The sequence below is a fragment of the Chiloscyllium plagiosum genome, chromosome 51 (genome assembly GCF_004010195.1).
Source record: "Chiloscyllium plagiosum isolate BGI_BamShark_2017 chromosome 51, ASM401019v2, whole genome shotgun sequence".
Taxonomy (NCBI): Eukaryota; Metazoa; Chordata; class Chondrichthyes; order Orectolobiformes; family Hemiscylliidae; genus Chiloscyllium; species Chiloscyllium plagiosum.
This window is the reverse complement of record NC_057760.1, coordinates 3,397,449-3,414,860: the sequence shown is the minus strand read 5'-3', so window position 1 is coordinate 3,414,860 and position 17,412 is coordinate 3,397,449. Positions and strand designations below refer to the sequence as shown.

The 17,412-nt window shown below is 44.1% G+C and overlaps 1 protein-coding gene across 2 annotated transcripts in view; it reads left to right on the top strand.

The window, feature by feature from the left end:
• Positions 1-15,473, top strand: part of LOC122544732 (integrin alpha-10-like) — a 51,185-nt gene extending 35,712 nt beyond the window's left edge. For both annotated transcript variants that reach the window (XM_043684038.1, XM_043684039.1), the window contains exons 14-17: positions 9,726-9,839; positions 10,348-10,443; positions 11,849-11,962; positions 14,399-15,473. In XM_043684038.1, coding sequence (XP_043539973.1) covers positions 9,726-9,839; positions 10,348-10,443; positions 11,849-11,962; positions 14,399-14,470 — 396 coding nt within the window. In that variant the 3' untranslated portion in view covers positions 14,471-15,473. The remainder of the gene's footprint in view (positions 1-9,725; positions 9,840-10,347; positions 10,444-11,848; positions 11,963-14,398) is intronic.
• Positions 15,474-17,412: the final 1,939 nt, after the last annotated feature.

Below are 17,412 nucleotides of genomic sequence, written 5' to 3'. Positions count from 1 at the left end.
GGGAGAGGATTGGGAGGGGCATGGGCAGAGGAAGGGAGAGGATTGGGAGGGGCATGGGCAGAGGGAGGGAGTAAGGATTGGGAGGGGCATGGGCAGAGGGGAATAGCTGGGGGGGAGTAGATAGAGAGGGAGAGAGAGAGACATTGGTGAGGCCACTTTTGGAGTATGTTATGAAGTTGAAGGCGTGTACTGCCCCTTGAAGGGGGAGTGAAGACTGTTTTGCACTGAGAGCCTACAGGCACATGGCACAGTATGGACAGGCCAACAAGACTTGAAGCCACATTGGGTTTGGTACTGGGTAATGAACCCGGCCAGGTGTTAGATTTGGGGGTAGGTGAGCACTTTGATGATAGTGACCACAATTTGGCTACGTTTACTTTAGCAATGGAAAGAGATAGATACATACTGCATGGCAAGAGTTGAAGCTGGGGGTAAGGCAATTATGAGGTGATGAGGCAAGATTTAGGATGCATAGGATGGGGAAGGAAACTGCAAGGGATGGGCACAATTAAAATATGGAGCTTATTCAAGGAACAGCGACTGCGTGTCCTTGATAAGTATGTACCTGTCAGGCAGGGAAGTAGTGTTCGAGCGAGGGAACCGTGGTTTACTAAAGATGTTGAATCTCTTGTCAAGAGGAAGAAGGAGGTTTACGTAAAGATGAGATGTGAAGGCTCAGTTAGGGCACTTGAGTGTTACAGGTTAGCCAGGAAGGACCAAAAGAGAGGGCTAAGAGGAGCCAGGAGGGACATGAGAGGTCTTTGCCAGGTAGGATCAAGGAAAACCCCAAAATTTTCTATAGGTATGTCAGGAATAAAAGAATGACTGGAGTAAGATGTTACAGCTCCTCGGATGCTGCCTGAACTGCTGTGCTTTTCCAGCACTACTAATCCAGAAAATGGAGTAAGATTAGAGCCAGTCAAGGACAGTAGTGGGAAGATGTGCATGGAGTCTGAGGAGATAGGAGAGGCGCTAAATGAATATTTTTCATCAGTATTCACACAGGAAAAAGACAATGTTGTCGAGGAGAATGGGAGTGAGGTTCACAAGGAGGAGGTGTTAGCAATTTTGGAAAGTGTATGTTACTCATACTTTAACAGATCATGAGGCGAGGTGAGCTTTTCTGGGTGTTCCGTTTAATTAGCAGAAGGGTTCACTGCCATGTTGTAACAGTCTGGGGGCTCGGGTCTGTGATTTGGACAGGTTTAGACAGAATCAGTCTGAGATTTACACAGATTTGAATAGATTTAGGGTACGACAGATCCCAGCTGATTTATACACTTGTTGATTAGTGTCCTAGATCTTTAAATAAAACATAGGTGAGGCAATTTGTTTAATGTTGGTTACTTGTGGTTGGTTAAATTAAAATTGAGAGAAATTAAGATTGCTAAAGGGATTCTGGGGTTTGAAGATGGTTTTGAAATTTGCCAAGAAATTTTAGAAGGACAGAAAAAGGCCATACTTTTAGAATTAGCAAAGAGGTTAGAATTGGGCTTAACCGAGGATAAAAAGAAAGCTGAAATTGTAAGGGAGTTACTCAAACACTTAGCTCTGTCAGAGAAACAGACAAGTGCAGTAGTGTTAGAAAAACTTAAATTATAATTGAAGAAAATGGAGTTAGAAGATAAAGAGAGAGAGAGAGAGAGGAAAGGAAAGGGAGAGAGAAAGAGAGAGAATTTGAACTTCAGAAGTTGCAACTTAGTCAGCAAAGTCGTTAATAGGATGGAGATGAAGAGAGAAGGTAGTGATTTACACAAATATGTTAAAATAATGCCACATTTGATGAGAAAGATGTCGAAGCCTTCTTTATTTCATTTGAAAAACTGGCTCGGCAGATGGAGTGGTCAGAGGACTTTCGGGTAATGCTGGTTCAGACTAAACTGGTAGGCAAAGCTAGTGAGGCATTTGCCGCGCTGTCAGATGAGGGGGCAAGAGATTATAAAGAGGTTAAACAGGCTATTTTAAGTGCTTATGAATTGGTACCAGAAGCATCTATTCAGCGGTTCTGAAACATAAATAAGGAACCAAGTCAGACTTATGTTGGGTTCGAAAGTACTAAACGTAGTCATTTTGATAGATGGGTAAAAACAGATAAGACCTCCAGAGAGTTTATTCTGCTGGAGGTGTTGAAAAACTCACTTCCAGAGATGGTACGAATTCATGTGGATGAATAGAAAGTTCAGGAAGTGAGAAGAGCAGCAGAGAAGGCAGGTGAAAATACAGTGGTGCATAAAGGAAAGGTCAGCTTCTGGCAAGAATAGAAATTGGGAGAAGGGGAGACCCTACACTACAAAACAAAGAGTAGAGAACACTAGGAATTGTTTCCCACAGGTTAAAAAAGAAGCCCAAGAGGGTGGGAAGGAGGTGTTTCCACTGTGGTAAAGTGGGATATGTGAAGTCACAGTGCTGGCCGTTAAAGAAAGGCACTCTGGGAAAAGATGTGGTAGAAGAAGATCAGCCAGTGGCATTAGTGAAGGTACTAAAGGAAATCCCAAGAGGAGCCGAGGAGCTGCAGGAGAGTGCACAGCCGAGGCAGGGGCTGGGTATGAAGTTAGTACCTGATCTGTACAAAGGATTCACCTCTGTGGGTAAAGTTTACTCAGAAGGAACAGGGGGAGAAGGGTTACAGGATCTAACCAGTCTCAAATAGAACATATTTGCACTCTAACCTGTTACCCGAGACAGTGGTAATTTGGGATAGGCAAACAGATATTTAGCATTCCCCGTGTAAGATCAGGTTGGAGTGCCAACTCAAGATTGGGGAAGTAATAGTGGGAGTGATTGACAGAGTGTCAGTTCTAGGAATCCAGTTTGTTCTTGGGACCGATTTAGCAGGATCCAAGGTGGGAGTGACGTCCCTTGTTGTGCAGAAGCCCAAGGAAGATCAAGGAACGAAGCAGTTAAAAGAAAAATACCCTGGTATTTTCCCAGACTGTGTAGTAACGAGATCCCACTATCGTAAATCACAGCACGAAGCAAAAACTAAAGAGAAAGATGAAGGAGTTGAGGTTCAAGTTAGCGGACATTCGGTTTGATGTAATGGTGCAGGAAAAACCTGAACAGGCAGAGGGTCAGGCAGAAGTGTTTAGTCCTGAAAGGCTAAGGGACTTGCAACAGCAAGACAACACAATAAAAGGTATATATGTGGATGCGTACCTCCGAAAAGGAGGCAGAGGATATTCATGAGGGTTATTATCTGAAAGACAGAATCCTAAGATGGAAATGGAGACCACGGCAGGTTAGTGCAGAGGAGAAATGGACGGATGTACACCAGATTGCGTTGCCAGTAGTATACAGGCAGGAAGTGTTATGGGTAGCACATGAACTACCTATAGGAGGTCACCTAGGAGTACAAGAGACTCAGGCTAAGGTACAAAGGTCTGGAATGCACGAGGATGTGGTTACCTTTTGCTGTATATGTCATACATGCCAAATGGTAAGTAAGCCACAGGTGGTAATAAAAACCAGCACCTTTGTTGCTAATTTCCGCATTCGAAGTACCTTTCACATGGGTTATAATTGACTGTGTAGATCCCCTCCCGAGAACTAAAAGTGGGAACCAGTACTTGCTAACCATAATGGATGTGTCTATCAGATTTGTGCAGGCAATTCCATTACGGAGTATCAAGGCAAAAAGATTGGCAGAGACGTTACTAGCTTTCTTCATGCGGTATGGGCTACCCAGAGAGATTCAGTCAGCCCAAGGGGCGAATTTTACTGCTAGGCTGTTTAAGGAAGTGATGGATAGCTTAGGGATACTTGACTTTAAATCCAGTGTGTATCATCCTGAATCCCAGGGAGCTTTGGAAAGGTGGCATCAGACCCTGAAGAACATACTGTCAGGGTTACCTGAGTGATTGGGATAAAGGTATCCCATTCGTATTGTTTGCCATTAGAGATTCCCCAAACTAATCTTCTCGGTTTACTCGCTTTGAGTTAATATTCGGACATGAAGTGAGAGGCCCTTTGAAATTAATTAAAGAGAAAGTTGGAGATCTCACACTTGGATTATGTATTGGAGGTGAGGGAGAGATTAACTAAACAGCACCTGAAGAGGACACAGCATAGAGTGAAGCAGGTGGCAGATAAAATCTCTGAGACTTTGACATTTTCCCATGGGGATGATGCATTAGTATTGTTACCAATGGTAGGAGATCCCTTCAAAGCCAGGTTTAGTGGTCCCTATCCAGTTGAGAAAAACTTAAGTCAGGTAAACTGTCTGATAAAGATGCCGGATAGGAAAAAACCGTATCGGGTATGTCATGTGAATTTGTTGTGACTTTATTATAACAGAGAGAAGGAACTGGAGAAACAAGTGTTAGTTACTGCCCCCAAGTCAAATCTAGATGTTATGGAGTTTGATGGGCCTCAAAGTACATTAAACAGTGAGGAAGACCTTGAGGTGTGGGATAGGGTTAGTAAACTATCTGTCTCAGGAGAAAGTGAGGACACCTCCTCCTGCTGCCCACTCAATCACGACCTCACCTCCCACCACCAAACCACCATATCCCAGACCATCCACAATCTTATCCAGAGCCTCCAACCCCATTGTCAATGAATCCCATATTGCCCGATTCTACCTCCTACCCAAAATCCACAACCCTAACTGGCCCAGTCAACCCATCGTCTTGGCCCCTGCCTGCACCAAACTTATCTCCACATACCTTGACACCATTCTGTCCCCCTTAGTCCAGGAACTCCCCATCTATGTTCGGGATACCACGCACACCCTCAACCTCCTCCATGCCATTTGTTTCCCTGGCCTCCAATGCCTTATCTTTCCCATGAACATCCAGCCCCTATACACATCGATCCACCACAACAAAGGTGCTGAACTGGTCCACACCCTCAATAATTCCTCCTCTCAATCCTCCCACTTCCTCCAGACCAAAGGGGTAGCCATGGGCACCCGTATGGACCCCAGCTATGCCTGTCTCTTCATTGGGTACATAGAACAGTCCATCTTCCGTATTTACACCGGCACCACTCCCCACCTCTTCCTCTGCTATATTGATGATGTATTGGCGCCACCTTGTGCTCCCATGAGGAATTTGAACAGTTCATCAACTTCACAAACACCTTCCACCCTGACATCAAGTTCACTGGACCATCTTAGACACCTTCCTCCCCTTCCTGGACCTCGTCATCTCTATTTCTTGCAACCGACTCAACACGGACATTTACTACAAACCCACCGACTCCCACAGCTGTCTGGATTAAACGATCTCCCACCCTACTTCCAGTAAAAATGCTATCCCTTATTCCCAATTCCTCTGCCTCTACCACATCTGCTCCCAGGAGGACCAATTCCACCACAGAACATACCAGATGGCCTCCTCTTTAAAGACTGCAATTTTGCCTACCACATGGTCGACGATGCTGTCCAGTGCATCTCCTCCACTTTCCACACCCCTGCCCTCAAACCCCACCCCTCCAACTGCAACAAGGACCAAACCCCTCTGGTCCTCACATTCCAACCACCAACCTCCAGATACATCGCATTATCCTCCGACATTTCTACCACCTACAAACAGACCCCACCACTAGGGATATACTTCCCTCCCCACCCCATCTTCATTTCAGAGAGACCATCTCCTCCACGACTCCTTCGTCAGATCCACGTTCCACCCCCAACAGCAACACACCCTCCCCTCCAGGCGTCTTCCCCTGCCACCACAGGACATTCAAATCCTGTGCCCACATCTCCCCCCTCACCTTCATCCAAGGCCCTAAAGGATCCTTCTACATCTGATAGAGATTTACCTGTACTTCCAAACACGTCATCTATTGTGTCCATTGCTCTCATTGTGATCTCCTCTACATTGGGGAGACAGGACGCCAACTTGCAGATCGTTTCAGAGAGCATCTCTGGGACACCCACACCAACCAACCACACCATTCCGTGGCTGAACACTTTAACCCCCCTCCCACTCCTCCAAGAACATGCAAGTCATGGGCCTCCTCCATCGCCAAACCCTAACCACCTGATTCCTGGAGGAAGAACGCCCCATCTTCCACCTTGGGACCCTCCAACCATATGTAATCAATGTGAATTTCACAAGTTTCTCCATTTCCCCATTCCCCCAACGTTCCATCTCAGCACCACCCTCTTGAATGGTCCTGCCTGTCCATCTTTCTTCACACCTATCTGCTCCAACCTCCTCTCTGACCTATCACCTTCACTTCCCACCTTCATCTACCTATTGCTTTCCCAGCTGCCTTCCCCGCAGCCCCATTCCCCTCCCATTTATCTCTCAGCTCCCCCCCTCGACCCACAAGCCTCATTCCTGATAAAGGGCTTATGCCTGAAAAGTTGATTCTCCTGCTCCTCGGATGCTGTCTGACTGGCTGTGCTTTTCCAGCACCACACTCTTTGGCCTCAATATCTGTCTCAGGACAAAGAACGCAGATGAAAGGTTTATTGCAGCAGTTTGAGCACATATGCAGGAATACGATGGGGAGGGCTAATGCTATTGTGCATGAGGTAGAAGAAGGAAATGCTGTTCCAATAAAACAACACCCCTACAGACTTAATCATTTCGAAGCCACACAAGTCCAGAAGGAAGTGGATGTGATGCTCAACGAAGATATCATCGAATCGAGTCAGAGCGAGTGGAGTTCGCCGATTGTGTCAGTTCCCAAACCTTGACAGGACTCAACGATTTTGTGTGGATTATCGGAAGGTCAACACCATGACAAAATCAGACTCATAACCAATACCAAGATTAGAGGACTGTATAGAGAAAGTTGGACAAGCCAGTTACATTACAAAGTTGGACTTACTGCATGGTTATTGGCAGGTACTTTTATCAGAGAAAAAAAATGAAATTTCTGTGTTTGTAACCCCAAATGGACTACATCAATTCAAAGTGATGACCTTTGGAATGAAGAACGTACCCGCCACATTCCAAAGACTCATGAACAGAGTTGTGGCTGGGTTAATAAACTGTGCAGTCTATCTGGATGATGTAGTGATCTTTAGTGAGTCCTGGAAAGATCACATGGTACAAGTTGGCAGAGCTCTTTGAACGATTAAGCAAAACTGCTAATAAACTTAAAGAAAACAAAATTTGCGAAAGCAGAGGTGACATTCTTGGGACATAACACTGGTCATGGAAGGTTGATCCTGTTATGACACAGGGTAAACCCTCCTGTTCAATTTAAACCAGCAACACAGAAAAGATTTATCCCGTGCAGTAATTCTGTAAAAATTCAAGAGGCCAAGAACTACTTAAAGTAAAAATTAACAACTTTATTTCTTAACAAATAACTGAGAATAATTAATTAACAACTATTTACAACTCCTTCCTCTAACCTATCTTTTATTTTCCCCTCTATAATACTAGTCCAATAAAAATTCTGATTAAGATTTATAAAATAAAACTTCTTATCTCAGAACCCAGGCAGTTTTCAGTTCTTCTCTGTATTCCTGTCGTTTTTTTCCCTCTTCTTGGGGATTCTGCTTCACAGCTTACTGATCGATAAAGGTACTTTTAAAAGAGCTATTTTTCAGGCAGTCTTCATGCGGATGACTTGGCAGTTCTCCTTCTAACTCTTCAATTTTCCCTGGTTTTATATCCCCAAAGCATCAAATTGTGTCATTGGCTTTTAAGATTATCAATATACTCAATTCAAACTTGATTGGAGGCTGGTATTTTTGGGTATAATTTAAATTGATTGGTTGAATTCGAATTTGATTTTGTCTCCAGGTAACCAGCTAATCGAGTTGTTCGACCAAATGTTACATTATATTTTTGTTTTCAGAACACTTGATGCTGTCAGGTAGTTCTACTAGCTAATAACTTTCTTAAAGGTACAGTACACCCACATTTTCATAACAGACAACAAGGAATGCAAACACGAAGGCCATCGAGGAATTTCCTCGACCAACCTCTAAAAAAGAGGTGCTACACGTTTTGGGACTAAGCAGATTCTACCGGAGGTTTGTTCCCACCGCTAACCGATTTGCTGATGAAGAACACAAAGTTTTGGTGGACAAAACAATGCCAGGAGGCATTTGATAATTTAAACGCAGCATTAATCACTGCACCAGTTTTAGCTACACCAAACGTTTTGAAACCCTTCAAAGTTGCAATTGATGCTAACTACATAGGAGCTGGAGCTGTACTGCTACAGGAAGGTGATGATGGAATTGAACTGGCAGTTAGTTACTTTTCAAAGAAACTTAACACCCACCAGAGAAAATACTCTACCATTGAAAAGGAATTATTGAGTTTGGTATTGGCCTTACGACATTTTAATGTTTATATCATGAACGATGTGTCGGAGGCAGTTGTGTACACGGATCACAATCCTCGGAACAATTTAAAGACAAAGATATAAGGCTTGCAGTGGAGTCTTATGTTACAGACTTTTAATTTACAAATCTTACATGTTCCAGGTCATAAGAGTATGATAGCAGATGCGTTATCACAGATTTAACGGATCAAGTATAGATAAAATTGAACAGATACCAATGTATTTCATTGTAATGGGGTTAAGAAGTAGAAAAAAATGAAGCCATCTTTTCATTATGATGGTTTGCTTTTTCTTGAGGGGGGAGATGTTATGAAGTTGAAGGTGTATACTGTACCTTTAAGAGAGAGTGAAAGCTGTTTGGCACTGAGAGCTTGCAGGCACCTGTCATGTGACTGACTAGCAGTCTCAGAGTATACCAGAAAATTGAAAATACGTAACATTTGGCGATGAAACAAATACCTGACTTTTGGTTGCTATGTTTTCACAACAATTCCAATTTAACTAATCAGATTAAATTATGCCCCAGGATACTAAAGCCAATCAAATTTGAATTTTACTCTTTTTTGACAACATCGAACCAATGAGACAATCCGACGTTTGGGGTATGAAAGAAGCAGACATTTTGAGAGTTAGCCAGAGAAAGCAACCAACTGCCGTGGTCAGAGTAAAGGCCAAACACACTCTGTGAATGGTACCTTTTACATATGAAACATCTTTGCGGCAAAAGACCGAAGACGACCCAGGGAGATCTGTAGCTGAAAGGCAGACACTGACAATGACAGCTGCTAGGTGGTTTTGAAAATTAAGGTGATGTAATTTTAATAGGGGATTTTATTGGAACAGTATATTGTTAGAGCATTGGAGGTAGATAACAAACTTCAAAGAGAAAGAAAGCTTAGAGTTGTAAACGTTGTTGTTTAATGTTCACTTTTAGAGTTAAAGAATAAAATTGATTTTTATTTCTTTAAATAGTGGAATTTGGGGAGTTCTCTGTCACTCATACTTTAACAGATTATGAGGCGAGGTGAGCTCTGTTGTGTGTTTGGTTTAATTAGCAGAAGGGTTTACTGCCGTGTTGTAACAAGTATTGTATACAGTTCTGGTTGCCCTGCTATAGACAGGATAGTATTAAATTGGAGAGGGTTCAGAAGAGATTGACCAGGGTGTTGCTGGGAATGGAAGGTTTGAGTTGGAAAGATAGCCTCAATAGGCTGGAACAAGACGGCATATTTGTAATGGAAGAGGAAAAAGATTTAAAAGGGACATGAGAGGCAATGTTTTTCACAGAGGGTGGTTCATATGTGGAACAAATTACCAGAGAAGTTGTGGATCCAGGTACAGTTACAACTGTGGCGTGATGCCATGTTACCTTGGGAGGTCTGAGGATACAGCGGAAATTCAGTGAACTTTAAAAAATAGAATCATCATCAGTGAAGATGATTTTATCTCTGTGTTCACACCAACAGGACTGCAGTAATTCCTGGTGCAGCATTTTCACCTGCCGTATGAATACTGTAGACAGGAGTGAGGAGGTGGTAATTCACGTTGGCTACATGCTGTATGGCAAATTCTTCAGGACAGTAAGTTTGTGGTTCTTTTTAACTTCCCTCCCCAACTCACACACACAGACTCACATACACACCCCAACACACAGTTACACACACATCACTCGTTCACTCACACTGAGTCACTGACTCACTCACTCTCACTAACTCACACACACACTTGTTCACTTACATCAACACGATTTCATTACTCTGTGTGGAAATGCTGTCAGCAATAGATCTATGTGGGAACAGCTTGACACAGCTCAGCTCAATACCGCTCCAACCCTGGGTCCATGTACAGGTACGTCATCACCCAGATTATTGACCAATGGAACTGCAGGGCTGCATTATGACATTATCACCAGTGAAGCCTCATGAGAGCCTTTCCATTTCAACAAGACTGAAACACTTATATTTTCTTCTTCCACTTTGCAGCAGTTTTCCTGTAAATTCTGTCCATGACCCTCCTCACTACTGTTAGCTGCTAATTACCACGTTGGCTGAGAGCACATGCTGACACTTTCAAATTCTCTGCTTCCAGGTAAAATTCAGATCATTGAAAATTGTCACTACGCTAACTCTGGATGTACAAACTTCTCAGGTTCTGACAATTGCAGAGTCAGCTCGCTATCGAGAGGTAAGGAGGATTTCCTGTAAACTAAACTGGGAATGAAAAGGGGAGTGAATTACATTCTGACAGCTAAACCGGTTTGTTAAGATAGGTAACAAGACCTCGGTAAACTGGAGAGAGAGGAAGTGGAGCTGTGTGCATTCTGATACCAAGTTTCACTTAGCTTTGGTGTGGGATTTGGACAGATTGCATACCTGTCTCAGGACAGTGACTGCATGGGGTTAGAGGCAGAGTAAAGCTCCCTCTACACTGTTCCCCCCTCAAACACACCCAGAACAGGGACAGCACGGGGTTAGATACAGAGTAAAGCTCCCTCTACACTGTCCTCCATCAAACAATCCCAGGACAGGGACAGCACGGGGTTAGATACAAAGTAAAGCTCCCTCTACACTGTCCCTTATCAAACCATCCCAGGACAGGGAAAGCACGAGGTTAGAGACAGAGTAAAGCTCCCTCTACACTGTACCCAACAAACACTCCCAGGACAGGGACAGCATGGGGTTAGTTACAGAGTAAAGCTCCCTCTACACTATCCCATCAAACACTCTCAGGACAGTGACTGCATGGGGTTAGAGGCAGAGTAAAGCTCCCTCTACACTGTTCCCCCCTCAAACACACCCAGAACAGGGACAGCACGGGGTTAGATACAGAGTAAAGCTCCCTCTACACTGTCCTCCATCAAACACTCCCAGGACAGGGACAGCACGGGGTTAGATACAGAGTAAAGATTCCTGTACACTCTCCCATCAAACTCTCCCAGGACAGGGACAGCATGGGGTTGGATACAGAGTAAAGCTCTCTCTATACTGTCCCCCCATCAAACCCTCCCAGGACAGAGACAGCACGGGGTTGGATACAGAGTAAAGCTCCCTCTACACTGTCCCCATCAAACANNCTACACTGTCCTCCATCAAACACTCCCAGGGACAGGGACAGCATGGGGTTAGATACAGAGTAAAGCTCCCTCTACACTGTTCCCCCCTCAAACACACCCAGAACAGGGACAGCGCGGGGTTAGATACAGAGTAAAGCTCCCTCTACACTGTCCTCCATCAAACACTCCCAGGACAGGGACAGCACGGGGTTAGATACAGAGTAAAGATTCCTGTACACTCTCCCATCAAACTCTCCCAGGACAGGGACAGCATGGGGTTGGATACAGAGTAAAGCTTTCTCTATACTATCCCCCCATCAAACCCTCCCAGGACAGAGACAGCACAGGGTTGGATACAGAGTAAAGCTCCCTCTACACTGTCCCCATCAAACATTCCCAGGACAGGGACAGCACAGGGTTGGATACAGAGTAAAGCTTCCTCTACACTGTCTCCCCATTGAACCCTCCCAGTTGGAGTCAGGTAGTGTAGAATGGAGCTGATTGCTTGCCTGCTGATGTGTCTGATTTGTTGTCTAGGTGATCGTAGAGCTGATCAAGCCAGTGGTGATCGCTGTGTCTCTGTGGATTATCATTGGCAGCACACTCGGAGGGCTTCTGCTGCTGGCTCTCATCATCTTCATTCTGTGGAAGGTAGATGTCTCTGCTGTAGTTCATAGACTCAGAGCCCATCATCAATGCGAAAATATGAGGGAGTGAAAGAGAATGAAGGTCAACTTGTTCATTAATACGAAAGAATACAAGAGACGAATTAAGCATTATCACTGAAGAAGTACCATTAGGCAAACTAATGAGGCTAAAGACCCCTGATGGCCTGCATCCTGGGATCCACTATCTCTGTAACTACTAAAAGAGACAGCTGCAGAGATAGTGGATGCACTGGTTGTGATTTGCTGGATTCTGGAAAATTTCCAGAGGATTGGAAAACTGCTAATGTCACACTTCTCTTCAAAAGGGAAGGAAGTCAAAAACCATGAACTGTAGGTCAGTTAGCCTAATATCTGTTGTTGGAAAACTATTGGAAGCAATAGCAGATATTTGGGAAACCATAATCTAATCAAACAAAATCATGAAACAGCTTCATGAAACAAAACTCATTTCTGACTAATTCAAGGAAGGTCCAACCCGAGGGGACCCAGTTGTGTTGTATTTGGAATTCCAGAAAATGTTCAACAAGGTATTTCACAAAAGAGCCCACGGTATTGGAGCTGGGATATTGACACGGAGAGAGAACTGGCTCATGGGCAGGAAACAGTGAGTGGGATAAAGGGTTCCTTCTCAGGTTGGTGATCTGTGAGCAGTGGGGTTCCACAGGGATCATTGCTGGGAACGCAACTGTTCACAGTAATGGCTTAGAGGGAGGGAGTTAACGTACTGTACCCGAATTCACAGAAAACGCTAATACAGGTGGAAAGACAAATTGTGCAAGACATACAGTTTACAGAGAGATATTGATAGGTTAAGTCAGTGGGCAAAAAGTTGTCAAATGGAATATAATGTTGGAAAATGTGTTTTCACTTTTGGAAGAGGATAGGAAAGAACAGAATATTATTTAAATAGAGAAAACCTACAGAAAGCTGTAACACACTGGGACCTGGGAGTACTTACAACAAAACACAGGAAGCTAACACACAGGGACAGCAGGTAATCAGGAAGGGCTGATGGAATGCCGACCCTTATTTCAAGGGGGTTGGAGAATAAGAGCTGGTAGTCTTACTGTAACTGTATAAGGTGCTGGTGAGATCACATCCGAAGTACTGTGCACTGCTTTGGTCCCCTTGTTTAAGGAAAGATATTATTGCTTTAGAGGCAATTCAGAGAGAAGGTTCATTAGGATGACCCCTGTTCTGGAGGGATCGAGTTATCAACAAAGGTTAAACAGGTTGGGACTCATTGGAGTTTTGAAGAATGTGAGGTGACCTCACTGAAACATTTTTAAGGGGTTCGACAGGGTAAAGGCTGTAAGAATGTTTTTCCTCATGGAAGAGTCTAGGACCAGAGAGTATAGGAGCACCAATTTAAGACTGAGATGATGAGGAATTTCTTTTGTCAGAGGGTTGAGAGTCTTTGGAGCTCCTTGCCACAGAGATCTGTCAGGGCAGAGTCCTTGTGGATATATAAGGCTGAGATAGATAGATTCTTATCAGTCGGGAATCGAGGGTTATGGGGAAAGGACAGAAAAGTGGACATGAGGAATTTTAGATTAGCCATGGTGCTATTGAATGGCAGAGAAGTTTCGAGGGTCTGAACAGCCTCCTCCTGTTCATAGCTCTTATAGTCTTATGGTCCAGTTATTGGGAATGCTGGAATACACTTGGGTTCAGGAGACAATTAAACATGCTTCTAAAAGGAGGGCAGAGAATGTGGGTTTTGTGAGACGGCTGATGTGACCTTCCAACATGATGAAACAAGAACAGGCCCTTTGCGTACAGTGAGCCACTCCCCACCATTACAAAATACAATTCATAAAGTGTGGGATAAATTCTCTCCTGCTTTCTGAGGCAGTCACACCATCCTCAGGATCTATAATCATTCATCATTCCTTCTCATACCAGCTAAGTCACAACTTACTCTGAAAATGACTAAGTGTCTGTCTCTCAGCTACTCGCTAGGTTCCATTCTCAATGACAGGAACATTTGCACTCAGTATTTCTTACTTAACCTATTTAGACGTCCCATTTCAATAACAGCCCAACCATCACTGTTTATAAAATATCAACCTCCCCTGGTAACCAGTCCGAGATCCTGTGACACATCAACAGTCCATCAGTTCTATCACCTTCTCAGTCTCTCTGCAGAATTTTGAGAACACCAGAGAGATGGGGCAGAGCTGGACATATACCATTAAATGTAGTCATATCAAAGGCTCATGCAGCTAATACATTATTTTTGGGTAATGTGATTAAAAGGCAGTGGGCTGGGCTGGTGTTAGCCTGAATCAATTTCCCTGTCTCTGAAGGGGTGATGGGACATCCATCTGCAAGATCAAGGAATGGGAGGAGTGAAAAGGCCAAAGCAGAAAAAGTATTTCTTCCATCAGTATTGAAAAGAAAACTTTCTTCCTTACAGTGTGGATTCTTTAAGAGAAAACAAAAGGAGGAAGATGATGAGGACAAGGAGGAGGATGAGAAGAAAGAGTGAGGCTGAGGGTGCTGAAGTCCAACATCCTGTACACTCGGCGTCAGGAATCGCGGACACATCTACACAGTCCCTCACACACGGTCTCACCGCTGTGCACTTCCTTGAAGCTTCTTTCAGTTTGCAAATGACCCTCAAAGAGGCTATGTCACCTTGTCTAAAACTCTTGGGACTAGGCTGGGGTATGGGGGTGGTGGGCAGGGGGTTCCAGGATTTGTTACAGAGATTGTGATGAACTAGACACAATCTTTATGGTGGATATTACTGCATTATACAAAGACTGTTCCTTTCTAATGTCAACCCAGCCTCCTTCGCTCAGTCCAAGCCCACTAACCCCACCCCAATGCTACATGCATCCTCTTGTCACAAGAAGCGCATGCTGGAAATGATGCCTTACGTGCACAAAGGGAGTCAAAGTTCAAACATATCAAGGAATGAGCAAATGTAACTACCAGCGAGCAGGTTCCCTGACACTAGTGTGGACCGAGTAACCCAAAACATACATTTACATTGATTTGACTCTATTCTTCCCCCCCCCCCCCCACCACAGTCCATGTAGTAAACCATCAAAGGACCAGGGAGTGCTGGGACCAGTGATCACATCCAGCTCCCACCCACATGGTGGAGCTATTTGTTTCTCAATAGCCCCATGCATTTACAAATCTGAAACACAGACTTACATGAGCTGAGACAACAGTGTGTGGTCAGATATCTAGCAGTTGAGTTTGGGTTTGAACACAGACCTAGATCACAACAGATGGTATCACTCGGATTGCTTTACCACATTGGCATGTGCCAAAAATCTTTTCTCATCTTGATCTGAAACCACATGAACGCTGAGGGAAGGGGCTGTACATTGAGGTAGCCTGACCATGCTGAGTGCCCCTCTCTGATTCCAACTTCTCACTGACACCAAACTCACTCGTGGCCTAAAGAACAAATATTTACATGCACTTTATTTAAAGCTTTGGGTTTTTTTTTGAAAATAAACATATACTAAAATAAACCATATTTCTAGTTTTTGTTGTCTTGTTGTCGATACAAATTCTGAAGTTGGTCCTTTTCCATTCAGCAGCATTTCAGATTAAGGAATGGGCAGCGTGATAGCCCCACTCCTGGCTGTTAGTTGAGCCACATTGACCAGACGTCTGTACTGACCAGTCACTGCTAACTGACAAATGCTGGGAATTGTGGGTGACAAGCAGTGAAGAGAGACATTCATTGCATTTCTGTATAAAGGGCATTTTACCTGCACCAATGTGTACTTATGTTTTGACTCTCCTTATTGTATGTTGAGAGGATGGCACCTTTCAGAGGTGTGACAGTACATTCCTTCAACTGGATCATCCCTTTTTGCGATGAACCACTCAGACAGGGTGGGAAACGTGACAAGTTTGGAAGCAGGGAGCTTTACTGGAGCCACACTAACACAGTTAAGTGCTGGCCAGGCAGCAAGGAAAATGAGAACACAAAACAACAAGTGCAAAGTAACCTGCTTGTTCAGGTCAGTAATGGATCCGTTTGGAAGAATGGATGTTACTTGTGTTATTCCAGCCCAATAGTGCCAAATGATCTATCACAAGCAACAAATACTTCAAACACAAATCAAGGAGAGTGTTGAGAGAGTTTTACAAGGTACACTTTGTATCAAACTCCTGTGTTGGGCCTGTTCTGTGAGTGTTTCATCGGGACAGGTAGAGGAAGCTCTAATTTATATTCAACCCCATTTTATCCATGACCTGAGAAAGCTGTATTCCGGAGATTTTTGGAAGGGTTGGTCGTGTGTGGGGTATCCAATGGTTTCTGGGGGTGACATGATGTTCCAGGTCCCAACTTATTCCCAGCTTCTGTTCGTTCGTGAGATGGGGCTGTTGCTGAAATGTGGGTGCACCTGGCTAGGCCAATATTTATCACCTAACTCTAGCTGCCCTTGAAAAGGTGACGGCGTTGGTGGTGACTTACCTTCTTGAACTGCAGCCCTCCATTTGGTGTTGCCACACTCGATGCTGTTAAGGAGATGATGGGTTTTGTGACCATGGTGGAAATGTCATCCTGCAGATCAAGTTGCCTAACTTGTCCCTTTTTTATTTATAGAATCATATAGATAAACAGCATGGAAACAGACCCTTTGGTCCAGCTTACACCAACCGTGTTTCCAAACCAAACCAGTCCCACCTGCCTGAACCTGGCCCATACCCATCAAAACCTTTCCTACTCATGAACTTATCTAAATGTCTTTTAAATGTTGCAACTGTACCTGCATCCACCACTTCTTCTGGCAGTTCACTTTACACACAGTTCGTGTGTAAAGAAGTTGCCCTCGCCTTTTTTAAATCTTTCACCTGTAATGTTAAATATGCCCCATAGTTTTGAACTCCCCCATTCCAGGGAAAATACCTTTGCTAAACACCTTTGTCTATGCCCACCATGATTTTAAAAACTTGTAAGGTCACCCTTAAACCTCCTACGCTCCAGTGAAATAAGTTCCATTCTAGCTTTATAACTCAAACCTGGCAATGTCCTGATAAATCCAGTTTAATAATACCCTTCCTATTACAGGGCGACCAGAACTGGACACAGGTATCAAAAAGATGCCTCACCAACATCCCGTACAACCTCAACACAAAAGGTCTGAGCAGTGAAGGCAAGCATTCCTCCTCCTCTCTACCTCTGGCCTTTCTCTCACTCCTGCTATCCAACCCCTGCCCCACCTCTCTTCCCCCTCACTCCTGCTATCCATATCCCTTTCATAAAAATGTTATAGCACAGTACAGGCCCTTCGGCCTTCGATGTTGCGCCAACCTGTGAAAATAAACTGATACCCATCAAACCTACACCGTACATTATTATCCATATGCATGTCCAATGCCCATTTAAATGCCCTTAATGTCAGCGAGTGTTGCAGGCAGGCCGTTCCATGCCCCTACCACCCTGAGTAAAGAAAC